General features: G+C 30.7%; 1 protein-coding gene across 1 annotated transcript; it reads right to left on the bottom strand.

Moving 5' to 3' along the window:
- On the bottom strand, positions 1,024–3,263 carry LOC105178263 (cyclin-D4-1-like). The gene is made up of 6 exons (XM_011101709.1): positions 2,744–3,263; positions 2,188–2,292; positions 2,000–2,098; positions 1,720–1,894; positions 1,503–1,624; positions 1,024–1,418 (listed from the first exon to the last, which is right to left on the bottom strand). Exons 1-6 carry the CDS (start codon positions 3,083–3,085, stop codon positions 1,155–1,157), a joined length of 1,107 nt encoding a protein of 368 aa, XP_011100011.1. The 5' UTR covers positions 3,086–3,263; the 3' UTR covers positions 1,024–1,154.

Here is an 18,945-nt window from a genome sequence, read left to right as displayed (position 1 = left end):
ATTTGACCCCTTTTAAATTAAATTTTTGAGCAAATAGGGAAAAAAAAAATAAGAATTACATTTTACTTATTTTTTCAAGATTAAATGCAAGAAAAAAAACCCTCTTTTAATGAGCACAAAAACTCTTTAGAAATAAATACGACAAACTTATGAATTGTTAATAAAAAAGAAAAAACAAAACTCCTTAAAACTATAGGTGAGGAGCTTCTTTTTTAAAAGTTTAAGATCGTACTGTAATTTTTCATTTAGAGAGGTTTTGTGTTTAATAATTCTTGGGATAATTATATTTTCTTCTCAAATTTTGATTTAATCACACATAAATTTTTTATAATTTGAAAAATTAGTAATCTAGAAGTTTGCTTTGTTTAATAAATAGGTCTCTGCATTAATTAAAATTCACTGAATTTGTTGATAGTAACAAAAAATTGAATGAATATTGATATTTATCCACGATTGACTTATTGCAATTTATATTTTGTCAATCAAAAATGCCTATTATACCCGTCACACTAAATAAATAGTAAAGATATACCAATATTTACTTAATATTATCACAAGTCATGCTCGTTCTTCGTAGCATAACGTGAGAAGTTCAATACGAATAACATGAAAAAGAAAATAAATAAAATCGAGCTCATACTAATACTCTTTTTTTTTTCATTTTTATTATATATATAAAGGAAAAAAATACATAATGTCGACTGAAATTAATTAAATAAATGAAAAATACATAGAACTATTATAGACCCCAAATATTTCCTTTTTCCTTCCTTTATCTCCTCTATTTTTCATCACAAAGATATACACAAATCCCATTTTCTTCCACAACTCATATGGACCTTCTTCCAACCTTTATGCCTTTCTTCTCCCATCATAATATATATATATATATATATATATATAATATAGTTTTTTATTTTTTTTTTTTGGTGACAACTCTGATTATTGACAACTTAATAACATTCCCTCTTCATGCTCAAATCATGGGACCTCTTCCATTTCTCTCTCTCTCTCTTTTTTTTCTTTTTTTTTTTTTTTTTTTTGGGTGTGTTGGGGGGAATCCACACCAAAGCTCTCATCCACCAAGAACTCACTGATGAGGGTGTGAAGTAAAAATTATAGGGAAAATGTTTTCACAATTTTTCATGACTTTTTCAAGATTCCCCCCCTACAGTTGCTGTTTGGTCCAGTTTCCTCCTTTTAGTGTCTGGGCTAGTGTGTGAAGAACTTGGACATGACTCAACTGTTCCCTCATCACTCTTATAGCTCAAGCATGCTGCCTCCAACACCCCATTTGGACTCTGTGGCTCTGATGTTGATGAAACTGAGCCATTACCCACATTTGTAGTAGTAGTAGTACTAATCCCTCTGGTTGATTTCAGTTCTTGAATCAGTTCAATGCATTTCACTACTCTCTCCTGCAAAAACCACACAAAAATTTGCAAATACATTCAGCAAAAACGACAAGTTTCGTTAGGCCGGGAGCCGATGTAAACAACTACCTTCTCGACTCCCACGCAACGAGACACTGCATCATCGATGTCGGTTGCTTGTATTTCTCCTGAAACATACATGGCCACAGCTGCAGCTATTTCAGATGGCCTGAATTCCAAGAACTCGATACCTGCATTCAATTTCCAACAATGGATCATTTTCTTGTTTGTTTTAGGTAGAAGCGGTAGCTACATTAAATTGGATAACTTCAATCAAAATCGAGACCTTCGAGTGTGCTTAAGATGATTTGAAGTGATCTAGTAATCAAAGGCCCTGATGGGAATTCGTTATCGTTTGTCTTTCTGAGGTAGTAGTCGATGAAGTTGCATGGCGTATAAGCTTCAGCACTCTCCATTCTTTGGATCGTTTTTCCTTCAAACAAGAACTTGGTCTCTCCTCCCTGTGTCATTAGTCCACATTGCCAAAACAAGTGATCAAAGTGTACTCATCTAAACACAAATGAAAATGCCAATGTGATATTCACAGCCTATTACTCTCTTTATACCTGCAAGTCCACAGTAGAAGGAACATTAACCTCCTCTATCTTGGCTGCCAGTGATAAACACGCAACGGCAACCAATTGAATAGCCCATCTTTTATCTCCCTATTCAGGCAAAGAGTGAGGAACAAACAGCATTCAAGAACAGTACAATTAGATTCCCATTCAAATGAAATGAATCAGCAAGAATTTACCCGCTCCAGTGAATCTACGGGCAGTTCATACACCGATAAGAACCGATCAACGTAACTCATAGCCGAGCACAAACACAACTCTCCGAAATTGTAGTGGGCACAGGCCTGGAAAGCAGAAAGCAACATTGAGTTATGAGTGGGAAAATTGAATGAAAAAGGTGTTGAACAGAAAGCTTTAGCAATAAGAGAAGGATTGATTGTTGGAAAACAGAGGAATTGCATTTGAATTTAAGTGGCCAAGAAACCATTAAATGATGATCATTAATCCAGCAAATCCAATGAACGTTTGAGAATTTTGACCCCTTTTGGATGAAAACTCATTAATGAGGGAGAAATCCCATTTTTGGAAAATCAAGTGGAAAATGATGAGAAAATGAAAATTGCTAAAATGAAACAAGAATGAAGGGGAAAGAATTGTCTCCAAACAATAATCTTGATAAAAATAGGAGAAATTTAAAACCCTTTTTGTGGAAAACAAATGAACAAATCAAAACAAGTTCAGAAATTTGAGTGAGAAAAACTAATCAAGAATTCAAGAAATGACAACAAAATTCACCTTAAACATCCAATCAAGAGCCTTTCTTCTCAAACGTATATCCAACTCTCCACTCCTCAATCTACTGAGATAATCATCTCTTGGCAAGTGCACCCTCTCTCTCTCAACCATCCAACAAATGCATTCTTCGCTCAGACAAGGCAAATACATCAATGCCTCTGAATCTGGCCCTCCATTGCTAAAGATCACTTCTTTTTCACCATTGGATTGATGATGGCTTTGGTCATTGAACGGCTCAAAGAGACCACCATCATCATCATCATCGTCAAAGCACAAGCCTTTGCTTCCTTCATCACAGAGCAGGTCTGTTGCTGCACAGTCAAAGCTGTTTTTATCAACCATTGGGAAATAAACCCTCAATGAATGTGCTTTGCTGTGAATGGAAGTTATCAAAACCTCATAAAGAATGGATTTTTATGGGGGTTCTTTTTTGCATGCTAAGTATTGGCATTATGTTTCTGCCATATCTGCAAGAGCCACAGAGAGAAAGAGAGGGAGAGAGAGAGAGAGAGAGAGAGAGAGAGAGAGAGACGAGTGAGAGTGAGACTATTGAGAGTGTGTATATATAGAGAGTTCTTCTGTGTGTGTGAGAGAGAGAGAGAGGGGTGGGGCGGGGTGGGGTGGGGTAGGGGTGTGTCTGTGTGTGTGTGTGTGTTTGTTGAATAGGCTGTATGTGGGGATTAAAAGAAGACCGGATACCTTCTTGGGCAGAAGAAAACATAAAGATGAAATAAATAAAAAAAGCACAAAATTCTTCTAAAAATATCAAACAAATAATTACATAAAACATATTTAAGGACAAAGATTTTACTAACACAGAGAACAATAAAAGATTAATTTTTCTGGGAAATTTGGGAAAGTGATGGACCTTTTTAATCCAAATGGTGATTTTATGGAAAAGAATTCTTTTATTTTTCTTTTGGGTACATATTTCATGGAAAAGAATTGACTCGTTAGCATCTGAATGGCAGTCAGTGATGATGTAATAATGAATCTAATGGGCTTCAAGATTGCATTTTAATTTGTTTATTTATAGATAAAAATATAGTAAAAAGATCATTTTTTCATTTTGCACCCATTATTTTCATTATTTTGGAAATGTAATCATTTGTTTGCTTTATTTTCAAATTTTCACCCTTTATGGTTTGGAGCATCTTATATGGAATTTTACATGTACTATAAGGGAGTTGTTATACTTGAAACAAGTTAGCTTATGTTGTTCTTGATAGTATTACATTAATCTATTAATAATGATATAAGCAACAATGATATCTATATGATTAGATCTTTTATAAGTATATTTCATTGATGGAAAAGAAATAATTTTTGAAATATTATCTTAAAATTGAGAGTAAAAACAACAAGAATCTTAATTGATATTAGGATAAATTTGTTTTAACTGCTATTTTGCGATACGCTCGCCTATGAGAATTCATCTTTTCATATAGTGTAACTTCGACGCAATCCAAGGGGAGGAGAGCGTAGAAATGCCAATTCTCATATATCAACTTTTCATATTTTCTTGTTATATCTATCTCCCCTGGCTTTACCACATTAATTTTCCTTTCCTCTGTATTTGCTGAGGATGAGATTCGGACGAAAAAGGAGAAACGTCTCGAGTACTAGTATCTTTTTTTGGTAATAATTTATTAAAAATTATTATACTTAATGGGTATTACGTTAGTTTAAATGGTAACTAAGTGGGAAAATGATGCGCGTGAGGTGTCACTGAAGCGATAACAACGATGAAAAAAGATTCTTGTTTTCTGTAAAGTTGTACAACAATATTCGTGAATTTTGTCGATATCTTACTTACCAAATCACGTTAGGAACGTTTGCCCCTTATTTTCAGTCCTAAAAAGTATAAAGCTCCAAAATTAAATGATTTGACTGTGAAACCTTTATGAGAGCATGTCACGATATAAGACTACATACAACACAGTTGGTGCTGAACTTGACACACTGGAATTCTGAACCGCCAGCCTCATATGAATACAAAGAGTGAACGAGAAAAATAAGATACACCATCAGATTAAAAATCTAAGCACGATAGTTTTGCTTCTTTTCATATCTTCATTGTTCAACACATCAAGAAACAAGCCAATGAAATAATGACCTAGTGACAAAGTTGAGGTCTAAATCTCTTCATTTAGCAAAAGATTTTAGGTTTAAATCCCACATATATTTGATATTTGTCTACTTTCATCGTAATTTCTGTTTGTGTCTATTCATTGTCTTTCAATCTATATATTCTGATTTAAAATTATCGATATGCTGAATTACTTTTTATATTTTGAAGTATTAAATGACGTAATTGACTGATTCTGTTAAAAGAAAAAAAGGAAAGGAAAAGAAAGAAAACATTATTAGACTCTAAAAATAACATTTTTTTTATTGTTTAGATTTTCATAGTTTGTTCTATTATATGACTACCTTTGCTTGCATAATGTACTAGAAAACAAGAGAAAATATAATTGGTTCGAACTAAATTCAATTAAATTCAAGCTAATAACATGCCAAGTTAATTATATATATTACGTGACGAATTTATTTTTTTGGAATGGAAAGAAAAGTTCTTACATAAATTAGATTTGAACAAATCAAACAAATCACAAAGCAAGTGTAATACACTTGTCATGTGATTGATCACTTTTCCTAAATTGTACACTAATCACATGACAAGTGTATTACACTTGTCATATAATTGGTTTAAATCCAACCAAACTCGATCTGAGTTAGCATTTTTCAAAATGATAACCGTATGATGTTACCATCTAATTGATTAAGTATAATCAAACCTAATTCAAATTCAAAATTTCCCTTGATTGTTACTGATCCTGCAACTTAATCCTATTTATAAAGTTTTTTTCCCTATATTATTGTTGAGAAATATGCAAAAATTTTAAAGATTAATGAATGTAGGATGTTTTTAGAACCACACCATAAAATGTATACAACTACATACAATATGGTAGTTATATAATAAAATATTATATCCTCATTTTGCCACCTTAGCATTTAAATGCAATAGTAAATGAAACTAATGTGAAGAGTTGTGTGATTGGAAGCCAAATCATGCTACAAATACTTTCCCACATCTTTAGTGTTGAAAAGATCATGGAACTTCAACAGGTATATTACAATATTTAACTTCTTCCAATGTTGTTGTATTTACTTTATTACAATAAGTATTCAACTTAACCTATAAATTTAAACAACAAATGTGAAAATAAACATAACATGAAGAAATCAAAGTGAAGTAATAGTGATATCCTAATCCATTTGCAGGTATAGAATGTTAACAATGGTAATGTGTGTTTAGGTTTTTTATACATTAACATTAATATTTTGTTTTACTTCACTTATTTAATTTTATAGAGGACAAACAAATAGGAATAAATGCGATAATTAGCATTTTCTGGAAAAAAAATTAAAATTCTTGAAAGGTAAAGGTCATTTAAGAAATATAATTTTTAGAAGATGCCATTATGAGATATGCATTTATTAATTTATGCTCTTTTTTAAAAGGATATGAGCTCATTGAAAACTATTGTACAACTTATTTATCTTTCTTTCTTTTCTTTTAAGGGGAAATGACTTCATTTTATAGATGAAAATCATCAAACAAAGAGGAGGCAACATAAGGTGGAAAATAGAGGAGCCTTCCAACATCGAGCAAGAATTTTTAGCTAATAAATGGACAACAACATCACCCGAACGACAAAATATTGAGAAAGAACAATTTAGTTGAGAAGTTAGGAATTTAAGTTCATTAACAATAGAGCCAGTAGGTGATAAGTTAGGAGTCGAATCTTTAATTTTGTGGATCAAGATTTCAGTCTCCTTCCAACAAAAAATCTCTGTAGCCAAGTCTGGAGGAGACCTTCTTTGTCGGCAAGGGCAACTACATATTCAGGGGAAGCTGGCGGATAAAGCGGTGAGAAAACCAAGCTTGACAAGAACCCAAATGATTCCTACAGACAACACCAACTCCAACTTCCAATTAGTTATTGAAAATTACAGCATCAAAGTTGATTTTGAAACGGCCTTAAGGAGAAGCAATCCATCAACGAGGAATAGTGCTTTCATTCAACAGGGTAGAAGACTTGGGGAGCTTCTGGAACGCAAAAAGATAGGATCGGTCAAAACTAACAATAACATGCGACTGGAAAGGTGAATTTTCCCTGAGTATTGAGTTCCTATTATACCAAAGTACCCAAGCAATGCATAAAAAGAACACATCTTGCATGGGCTCGACGCAACCAATCTTTAGCATCAAAAGAACCACAAAGCAGTACTATTGACGAGCGAGCTGAGAGCCTCTGTACATATAAAAAACAAATAGGGGGAGAAGAGGTCTTCATAGGGAGTCTCCTCTATGGGGTAATAGATCCAAACTCATTTCATTAACAATAAATGAGTAAGAGACAGAAGTAACGCAAAGCATGACAAAATCAAGAAAATGAGAAGAAAAACCTAAGTTAATCATAACTCTCTTTAGGAAAATCCACTCAAGCTTATCATACACCTTACTAATATTATGTTTAAGAGCAATAAACATTTCTTCTCCTTTTGTATGGATATGTATATAACGATTCATCCCGAAAGCATTAAGAGCATTATTTGTAATAAAGCAATTGGGAATGAAAGCAGCTTGTGAAGGAGAAATAATAAATCAAGGAAGGACTTAGGTCTATTTGCAATTGACATAGAAGAGATCTTTTAAGCCACAGTGCAAAAAGTGATAGGCTGAACTTGGGTGAGACTCTCAGGTTTTTACACTTGGGTATGAGAAAAATGTTAGTAGCATTAAACTCACGTACAAAATGATTAAGAAAATTCAATTCGCAAGTAACCACATTTTTTTTTTTGACAATTTGCCGTACAAATTGGTACAATATGGGGGCATGCCATAGGGACCTGGGGATTTAAAGGGAGACATCTGAAGTAGAGCTTTAGTTACCTCATCCTCCATGAAAGGGCTCCACCACTATTTTTTCACCAACTCGTGGTTCGATGTCTCTACTTATTAATCAAACTCAGTCCCCAAAGGATGGTCAGAAGTGAATAAATTAGAAAAGTATTCCAACACCAATCCCTGAATATCCTCAGGTTGATCCCACTAATGTCATAAATCATCTCGAAGTCGGTTTATGGTGTTAGTTATCTTACGCTTACTAGCTTTCTAATAAAATATTTCTTGTTTATCTCTCTATTGAAGCATTGCTTCCAATAAATTTCAGTTTATATAAGAAGACCCCTTAGTTTAGTATGTAATGCTTGCTCCTTAGATTCTGTAAAAATGGGCTTGATCGAAGTCTCTGGATATCTGCCTTGACCTTTTAATTTGAGGCCAACCTACCCTTTTTGATGATCTGCTCTAACCTGTTAAAGTCCGTTGATAGCTCATTAGTTTTTCCATCAGTGTTTCAACACTAGTAAAATGATTCCTATTACTGAAGCATCCCCAACAATCTATTCGCAATATTTGTATTGCCAATGCCTTCAAAATACCAAAATCGACACACCAGAGGATATGATTGTTGAATTAGATGTGGGATGAGAAGGCAAACTTCCTATCAAGACGAACGCAGATGGTAAAGAGATGAGGATGATTGTTAGACCAAGTGAATTGGGGCCTTTGAAACCAAGATCAGTTAGTCCATATTGCAAGGGCGCATTTCAAAAATCCTCTAGCTCTCCACTCGGGTCGAACATTCCCTCCTTCCTTCTCAAATTTGAATAAAATCTCGTTGAAGTCTCCAATGCATAGCCAAGGTTGGGGAGAGCTGTACAGCCAATCATGAGAGGAAAGACCAAGAGAACTTCCTTTTACTAGCATTCTGTTCACCGTAAAAGCCAATATATCTCCAACTTTGTGAACCATCCTCCAAAATATGGAAATATGAGAACGATTGAATGACAACATTGGCAAATTTATCCCACTGAAGAGCTAAGCCACCGCTACGCTAAATGAAAAAACAAGATATATCAAAAATAAAACAATTCAAAATTAAAGTAGTTGAATTTTCATATTCAACATCTAACATGAAATTATGTGCTTTGGTTAAAATTTGAATGGTATTGCAATCTAAAATTTAAGTGCAACTAAAATTTGACACCTACAATGTCCTAATATTATCTTTACTTACATGCAACATCTATAGAAGAATTCAATCTTTTTATGATATGGAACGTTCTTTTATGTCTCATATTGAAATTTTTCTATTCGATATTCCAAATTTTAATGTTTATGTCCTCACCATCCCATTGGACCCATCAAACTCATAGTTATGTTAAGCACAATTTTGATGCAACAAAATCTGAAAATCAAGGGAAAATAGGTGTTGGTATTATTTGTAGATATTGTGGCGTTTGTTGAGATTGTCACAAATATAATCTCTATTGTTCTATTGTGTCTGAACATACTGAGGCTATTGCAACAAAACATACCTTCAGTAGGCGTTGGGTAAAAGTTGGAGCAAAATTGAAATAGAGAACGATTGCTTATTTGTTATCTAGAAAATTAATAGCAAAACTCCATATACCTCCATCATTAGACTAATTATAGTGGACATCAAGCTTTTGGCAAGAAATTTCATCTCAATTTTGTTTCTCTTTTTTCCTCATCTTAGTAATCAAATCGCTTACCATCAGGCTTGTCAAGCATGGAGTATCACAATGTTAATAATTTCTCTTCTCTTTCTCATTCATTCTTATATTCTTAGTTAATTCCATCACATTAATAATATCTATCATTTCCATTTTCAAAAATCCAAAAAAGGAAAAGGAAACATAATGTAAGTTACAACTATAAGATTCTCACTTGCATAGTCCTTTAATTGTATATTACTAGTAAGTTTCTCATTAGAATTCCTAGTATTATTTTTTATTATATTGAAGTGATCTTCACCAACAAAGTCGACAAGTTCGGTGCAAGATGAGGATCATGGTACAATCATACAAAGGTTGAGGTAGAATAAATGAAGGGTGATGGGCTAATGTATAAGCAAGGACATATTCTCGAGACTATAATTCTCGTACAAAAATAGTTACAGATTACTCGCAGTCACAACTCTGACCTCAATACAGGATCATGTCGCAATCACAAAGGTTCATTGTGATTTCTTATGGATTTCATAAGGTAAGTTGTGGGTTGCATTATTTTTGTGTGGTCCACAATATGCTTTGGACTCGTGGGCTGTATCTGGGAGTTGTTACTTTCATGTATATATTAGGTTAGTTACTTTTAGCAGGGTTAGGATTATTTGAACATAGGGCGGTTTGATCCATGCGTAACTTAGGGTTAGTGTTTAGTGAGTTTGATATGGATAATAAGTCAGGTGACCAAACATTAAAGTCACCAACTTGACATGCATAGTGGGATTGTTTCATGGACTTACGTCCATTACGGGGTCATGAGTTTTAATCAATGATATGTTGTGGTGAAATCATTGGAAGCATTTTTCAAGAGTTTTTTATTGTGCAAAATCATTGGAGATTGTTGCACTTTCCTTCTAGTCTGCCTAATGATATCCATTGCTTAAGAATCCTATAGGCTACTGAAAGTTGGTATGTTTGGAGTGTGAAAACTTCCTAACAGAAGTCAATGATTGGACAAAGAGATTGTCTCCTGGAGCCGGGTGTATTTGTTTCTACGTATATAAAATTCTCCAAACAAAAGGGTTGTAAAACTATTCAAAATGTCCCATCTTGCCACATAAGTAGCAGAAATTCGGTAACCCATCATGAACAATAATAAAAAAGATGTATGTTTCATGCAGTGGGTCTAATCTGAGTTCTCTCTTCAAAGGGCTCATACCATTTAAATTGATGCTAATCTTTGCATCAGAGTTCTAATAGCTTCCAAATTGATCTAACTCAACGTGTAAGAACTTACCCAATTTGTTTTAATAAATATAGCCATTTCCTCTATTTATACTGCATAAGTTAGATCACTGCCAAAATATGAAGAATTTCCTCCACTCAAGATAGACTTGAGAGATTGTACGTCATCTCCAATTAGGCCAAGAATGAGGAAGTTCCATTAAAGGTCCACGAATTTCCATTAATGGCCCAGTTCTTATCAACCTGGTGATTAAAGGTAAGAAAGAAGCATTCTCCCACTCACATTGTTGGCTTCCTTTCACAGAGTGCAAAATGTTTGTCAACATAGATTTTGAAAACAACAAACTTTTAGTGTGCGATGGGAGAGAAGGCAACCAACTAAGGAAATGTTATTGTTTTGAAGCTTTATGTTCTAGATAGGTTCAAACACCCTATACCATCTTCCTCTCCTCCTTTAGTATGATTCTCTTACCCATGTGTAATATATCTCTCTCCTTGAGGCCTCAACAAGGACTTGGTCATAGTTAACTAATCAATAGTATGAACACGTGGCGAGAATTAGTTAAATCCCAGAAAGACCATAGAAGGGAAAATATATCACATCTCAACACACACCCTACAACAGTGAAAGGGGGTCAGTTGCTCGGAGGGAATGTAAGTGTAATATTAAACTTTTTTGAAAAAAAGTATAATGTATTTCGCGATTATACTAATAAATTTTATTTATACTATGATATGACCCCGTATATTTTTTTATTATTTATACTAATTTTTAATTTAAATTTAAATTATTTTATTAACTTTTTTTATTGAATCTGTATATAAAATTACACCTCTTAATAATTGAAATACTAAATTGTTCAATAATATGTTAATAAAAATTAGTTACTAGCTTACAAATTCAAATTAAAAAATTATCACACTTGTATAAATTACTTTAAAATTTTAAATTAAATATTTATTTTTATTTTTGTTTATAAATAAATTTTATTAATATTAATAAGTTGTAAATATATGTATATATGTGTGTACAATATAAATATATAAATATGTACATAATTGGACATATTTATATGTATATATTTATACATTTATATATACATATTTTTATGGCGAACGATGGTGGAGGAAGGTGAAAGGCTTGGCACAAGTGGTACGAGGCCGTAGGCCGCAATGGGGCGCTGGGAATGAGGGCACAGACAAGAGTTGAGGGTGGCATGGTGATAGGATTGGAAAGAAGGAATAATTTTTGAAAAAAACTAATTTAATAATTTAAAAAAATTAGTTTATTCATTTAAATACAATTTAATTATAAATAAAGTTAGAGGATAAATATTTTTTAAATTTTAATAATTTCAAAAATTTATAAAGGTGTGATATTTTTTTTAATTTAAACTTATAATTTAGTAATTAATTTATTAATATATTAATTAAATAATTTAATATTATAATAATTAGAAGTGTAATTTTACATAGAGATTCAATTAAAAAATTAATAAAATAATTAAAATTAAAATTAAAATTAAAAATTAGTATAAATAAAAAAAATATGGAGTTATATTATTTATCCACATAAACATTACTTTGACCCCCCTCTATCTTTTGGTAATTACAAAACACTCCTGAGGGCATTTTTATTATTAAAAAATTAAATTAAAATTTAATCGAGTTAACATGGGTATTTTGGGATTTTAAAGGCTGTCAGTGATGATTTCTGTAATTTTTAAAAAGATAGAAATATTTTGTATAAAAGGACAATAGATGAAGGGGTGTAAATATAATTATCCCTTAAATTTTTAAAGCACAAAAGAATTTAGAATTATCATTTGATATTTTGTCATTAAAATTGAATTCGTACCTAATAAAATCCAAGAATTCATCAAAATTAAGATGTCTCTTTTCCTCTCTTTTTACTTCCTTTAGTCTTCCATATCTTTATGGGCAAAGACTCATCATCCATGCACATATATACTATATTTATCAACGGTGAATGAAAAGAATCAAGTCAAAATACCACCTTTTTTCTGGCGCCAATATTTAAATTTCTTGAAATGTCTATTTAATATGTTGGAACAAAGCTGTAATAAGATTCCTAGACTTGGAAAAATAACCAGTGGAGGGGTGACATAGTAAAGAATCATCAGCACAAATTTCTGGTGTTGGAGCTCACAGTCAAAGTTTCCAAAGGGTTCACTAGAAAAAGTGCAAGAAAAGTAACTCAAACCTTACGATTCAAGATATTATCAAAAAAGAAACTTACGGTTGAGTTTAAATTAGATCATGTTAATAATCGCACATTGAAAATCGATGTGGGCAGTAAAATACCAACATTATAGATCTCTTGTAGAGCTTCAATTAGAAATGGATCTCCCTTGACATGCTTACATCTTGAAAGAATTTAACCTACACGAACATAATTAATCTCCTCTCCCGTCCGGTGATTATTCGTCTAATCAAGAAAAGACAATTAGTTCTTTTTAAAATCCAAACTCTAAATCCCTGAAGTTCTTTGGTTGTTCTCCATCGGACAGTTTTTGTATGTTTTAAGTCTAAGATCTTTCTACTTTTCGTATTTGACTGAGAGAACATATCAATCAATGTGTTTTTTGAGTCAGTGGATTCTATATTTATAATGGAGTCACAGAGACTTGTAACTCACGACAATCTTGCTATTTGAGGATATTCATCTTATCAACTAATCAATTTGAAGGGCAAAAATGAAAAGAGAATTTCCCGTATTACTACCTCGTTCATGAATATTCATGAACAATTGCAGTACATATATAACGATATTTCTTTTAACACTTCAAGTCAGTGCACCTCTCTGCGAAGAAGGAGGCTCGAACTCTATAATTCGTAGTCTCAAACACAATATATATATATACATATATATATATATATGAATTATATGACGAACAAGTAATCAGGCATCAACAGACCTCTACTCATAGAAAATCTTTAAGAGGAAATTACATCTCATGTCCCCACCAGTTAGCTCTTTTGCCCCTTATATGAGCCATTGTAATTTATTTACAGTCTTGTTGATGCATTGGTTGAATAAAAGTTATTATAATTTATTGGTTAAATCGAAGTATAATGCTAAAATAAGGTAAGCTCTTTCGCTATGTTGGTCTCATTGTTTCATAATTACTTACCACATTGTATCCCACAATTTCAAATAATATAATTTTAGTCTCAAGCCTTAATTATGTTAAATTTATAATGGAATTAGGGCTGTTTTCAGTAGAAATTAAGGCTTAGGACTAAATTCAATCAGAAATTTACGGATTTAAGGCTTGTGACTGAACTTGCAATTTTTTGAAGTTATGCGATGCAATGTAATGAGTTAAAAATCAATAGGAGCAAAATCACAAATAGGCTAACTTGTGGGATGTAAAATATAATTTCTCAAAATCATTTACCTAAACTATATTTAACCTTTTTTTTTTAAATGGCAATTACTTACATATATGAATACGTCAACATATAAACTTTAGTTTAACCAATATATCAATATAACTAAGAGCAATAAATAAATTACAATAATACACATAAAGTGAAACAAATACCAACATATATATTTTAAAATACTCAAACCTACGCTCTTAAACTTATTCATAGAATTTCAATCTTAATCTCTAAACTAAAACATCATTAACATATTTTACCACCCAAACAATTATATATCATGCAATTAATTATTCTTTTTCATACTAAATATTAATCATATAACAAATATAATATATTTTTATATATAATTAAATTCAGAAATAAACCGAATCAAATTCCAACTAAAATTTCCCTCCAACCGCATAACAATGTATAAAGACATAAATCTTAATATGATGTGTGAAGAACGAGTGGTATAAATCATAGTGAGTGAGCTGTGTGACAGCCATCAATTTCTTACACAGCGGACTTCCGAGTCAAAGCCTTGGAAACGGACATGTCACTGTACCAAAATTTCTTTGGTTTGCTGCTTCGGCCTTTTTCTATTCCAATAGCAATGATGATTTTCTTGTGGGTTTTGGCAGATCAGGACCATTGATTTCTTCTACTGATAAATCCTTGTTGGTATTTGAATATTGGTAGGCAGTGGGGGTGTGGGCCCCTACTCACAATCATGCATTGTCTGAGTACCTGGGAACAAAAACTCTCTAACAGACACAAAGTCCATTCATTGGACGTTTACCGAAGGAGGGAATGATGATTGTGACAATAATATGTCTCAATATCCAACAATCTTGTCAACATGTACTTCACTTGCAGTAGTAGTTCTTTAGGTTCCCTCGCTTCTTCGTATCTTATGTGTATTTTCTTTGTTAGGACATGGCATTGGGTGGATTTGTAGTGCGGAGGTTGAGGATCCTATGTTTTTCCTTTTTTTTTATTTAAATTTAGATAGTTTCGACTTTGATTGTTACAATAAGTTAGAGTATGTTTTGGGGTTATGAATTGTTTGTGAGTGCTTATAAATTGTCTGTCGAAGGCAATTTTAAATTGGCATATAAAATCGAATTTACGATTATTTAAGAGTGTGTTTAGTTGAGGTGGAAAATAGAGGAATAAAAGAGTAGAAGTAAAAATAAATGTATAAGAGATATTTTTATATTTGGTTAGGAAGAACGGACGTCAAGTAAAACTCGATGTATATGAAACTCCTTCAGAGTTCAATTTTGTTTTCGTCCAAATTTGGGCGAAAAAATGAAAGTATAAGGCCGAAAAGACAAAAAAATATAGTTTTTACTTTTATTTACTCTATTATCCATATATATGTATATATATATATAATTTTTCTCCAATTTTTCTCTCCTTCTTGTTGATAATTCTATTTGTAATTGCCAAAGAAAAAAACTATTGCATCGAAGTCAACAATCAGGTAAACAATCGTGTTAGTAATTTTTGTTTATTTAAACTAAATAGTTTAGAATAAATGAATAATACTCATTTTGATGAATATTTTATTAATGAAAATATTCTTATTCTTATTTGATAAATTTTTTATTAATAGATTTTTAATTTTTTATATACTAAAATTATATTAGTATAATATTAATTTATTTATTTTCTGATACAAAGTGAAGAGAAGGGTAATTCAGTAAAATTATAAGAGTTAGTCTTTTCATCTCAATTTGTTTTCTCGTTCCGAAAAGTATTTGAGATTTACTCCCTTTCAATTATACCAAACAATTTAAAGAAAAACTATTATTCTTTCATCCCCCTCTCCCTTTCACTTCTCTTTTCCTCCCACTTGAACCAAACGAACCCTAACTGAAAAAACAACAGAAAAAAAAATACTAGTAATAGAAAATCAAGTGATCATATTAAAATCATCAGTAATTATATGTTTTAAGTGATAATTTTCATTATTTTAATAATGACAACATGTAAGTAAATATTGTGTAAAATTATCACTAATACATAGAAAAAAAGAAAATTTCATCTTATAACTTTAGTTTGAATTCATTTTAAATCTTTATCTATCAATTTCATGTAGATTTAATCCTTTAGCCTAATTTATAACACTTTTGCCCTTTTGATAATAAAAGATAATAGTTCGATGTCTCTAATGTTTAGAGTGTAATATAAATAAATATTTCATCAAAATCTAAACTCTTATACGATTCTAGGCTAGCATTAGCTATGAGATACAAAATGAATAGATATATATGAACTAAAATTGCTCTTGAAAAGCTGTGTAAGGGTAAAATTATCTGAAATTGAGTCAAAGTACTAAAACTGAATAATTTTGAAAGTTATCGGACTAAAACTAAAACAGATAAATTAAAGGATTAAAATTAATAACAGACAAATTTAAAGGACTAAACAAATAATTTTTTCCTAATATATATGATTATAATATAGTAACGACAAATATAATTGTCATTATTTGTTATTACTAACTTATCACAATAGATGCTTATTGATTATCCACAATGAAAAGAATTGTGTGTATTAAAATTGTAATTGATCTTTTAAGTTGTTAGTATTTTTGATCCTATAACTTATTATATTTACACAAGTAGTTCTTTTTTACACATTTAGTTCTTAACATCTCACATTTGATCCTTTTTTCGCAAATTTAGTACTATATTGACTTTTTTTATCCCCTCCACATTAGAGTAGATCTCATTTTTTGTCCTGTAACTATAGGTCGTTAGTATAAAATTGCCAATACGTAACTAAATTTGCCAGAAAAAAAAGGATCAAATGTGTAATATTCAGGAGTAAATTCATAAAAAAAATGATGAATTGTGTACATCGAATAAATTATAGGACCAAAAATATAGTTTTTTCTCAAAATAATTTATCGTATAAGACATATTTCTTGAATGACAATCTTAAAATTCCTACTATAATCACTAATATTAATTTTTTTGTTATATTGAAGTGATCTTCACCAACTAAGTCGACAAGTATCGGTGCAAGTTGAGGATCATGGTGCATACAAAGGTTGAGGTAGAATAAATGAAGGATGATGGGCTAATGTATAAGCAAGGACATATTCTCGAAACTATAAATTTGGTATAAGATACTTACAAATTACTCGCAATCACAACTCTTACCTCATACAAGATCAGAAATTACAATCCTACTGAAAATAACGTATTCTTACAAATTTAAGCCATAAAATAGTTGGTGCTAGTTGAAGATCATCACGATACAGAGGCTGCGGGTTTAATGCAATTTACTCCCCTTATGATATTGTAAATGAGCAAATTATTCTTTATGAAAAAAATTTAGCTCCCTATGCTTTTTAAAGTGAAGTAATTTACATCCTGAAAGGTAAATTGCTTTATTTTAAAAAAACACAGAAAGGTAAATTATTGTATTTTAAAAAATACAAATAGATAAATTGTTAATTTCTTTTTTACTATATGGAAGGATAATTTACTTACTTAAATATCAAAAGGAAGTTATTTGCATTTTTTCCTAAAGAATGATTGAGGTAGAATAAGTGATGATCACGGGCTTTGGTATTCGAGAAATCCTAATCCAAATTGAATTTGACTGCAATTGAACTAATTATACAACAAATATAATACGCTTAATATTAGACATCCTTATACACCAATCCAGCTTCTCGCCTGGGTTCAAACTTCACAAGAAATTTCATTATAAGAAAAATATATATTATATATTTAATATATAGACATAAAATATTATAAAATGTTTATGTAAATATAATATTATAAAATTCGATAAAAGTATAAAATATAGAATTGCAATATACCTAAAGACTAAAAAAACTAAGATGAAAAGAACATTGTGACGAATGTTCAGAGTTAAATGCAATTTACTCCGAGTGTTATATAGAACGTTTCAAAAATCTTCTTGTGAAAAAATAAAATACGATAAAAAAAAACTTTTAGCATCACTAAAAGAATAGCATAGAGCTAGTGGTGTATTACATGCGTTCCTTGTGTGATTCTTCATGATTTTAATAATAAAATCATTTTTATACCTTAAATTATGAACTGTCACATTTTATTATTAATTTATGTAACTATAAGGATTTTTAATATAATTAATGGTCCATATTTATATATACACATTTTGGGCTTTGTTTAAAATGGTTTTTTTTCCCGGGGGAGGGGTTATATATAAATTGACTTATATATTTTTATATTACATTTATATCAAAGTATATAATAAATATAATATAATTTTAAAATATATTTTAAATTTGAAGCAATTTTAATGAAACCTAAATTATTCATCTATTTGACATGAGATCTGACAGGTTATACCAATAAAATGCTAAATATTTTATCGCAGAATCAGATAAATATTAATAGTTAAAATTGAGATTTCATGAACTTACCATTACTAACACATTACAAGAAATATAAAGTTTCATCATAGTTAACTACTATACTCAAAAGTAATAATGATATCGTGGCAAATACAAATTAATCATGATTTTTTAATGGCCATTAGTCGTTGTTTTTGCAAACGATATCAAAATATTATCCATAGCTAAAATCATAACAAACATTTTGATTATAAATAAAAGACATAGAAATCTTAATTATTTTATTCAAATTTTTATATTAATTTATTTGACAGTGATTAATAATATTTATTTACCACAATTTTTAAATCGTGATGATTTATAATATGAAGAAATATCAATTTTTAGAGTGACATCTTATAAGCTGCAATTATCTTATTTTATCTAAATATTAATTTTATTATTAAAAAGTACTCTTATAAAATCTAAAACCATCTTTTAAAATATATCAACTTGTAAAATATTTTAATTAAAGTCATCTAACACACTCTTAATCAATGACGTCAACAAGAACACCGGAAAATTCTAACCTAAACTGGATTTTGATTCCACCTAAATT

Source organism: Sesamum indicum, linkage group LG15 (genome assembly GCF_000512975.1).
Source record: "Sesamum indicum cultivar Zhongzhi No. 13 linkage group LG15, S_indicum_v1.0, whole genome shotgun sequence".
NCBI lineage: Eukaryota > Viridiplantae > Streptophyta > Magnoliopsida > Lamiales > Pedaliaceae > Sesamum > Sesamum indicum.
Note: the sequence above shows the minus strand (reverse complement) of the source record. Positions and strands in the feature narration are given on the sequence as shown.

What these genes read in the sequence shown, in the direction of transcription:
- LOC105178263 (XM_011101709.1), bottom strand. Translation starts at nt 3,085, where the DNA reads ATGGTTGATAAAAACAGCTTTGACTGTGCAGCAACAGACCTGCTCTGT. An exon ending in CTCTTGATTGGATGTTTAAG is followed by an intron (nt 2,293 to 2,743) that starts GTGAATTTTGTT and finishes TCTGCTTTCCAG; the next exon opens with GCCTGTGCCCACTACAATTT. An exon ending in CTTCTACTGTGGACTTGCAG is followed by an intron (nt 1,895 to 1,999) that starts GTATAAAGAGAG and finishes CTAATGACACAG; the next exon opens with GGAGGAGAGACCAAGTTCTT.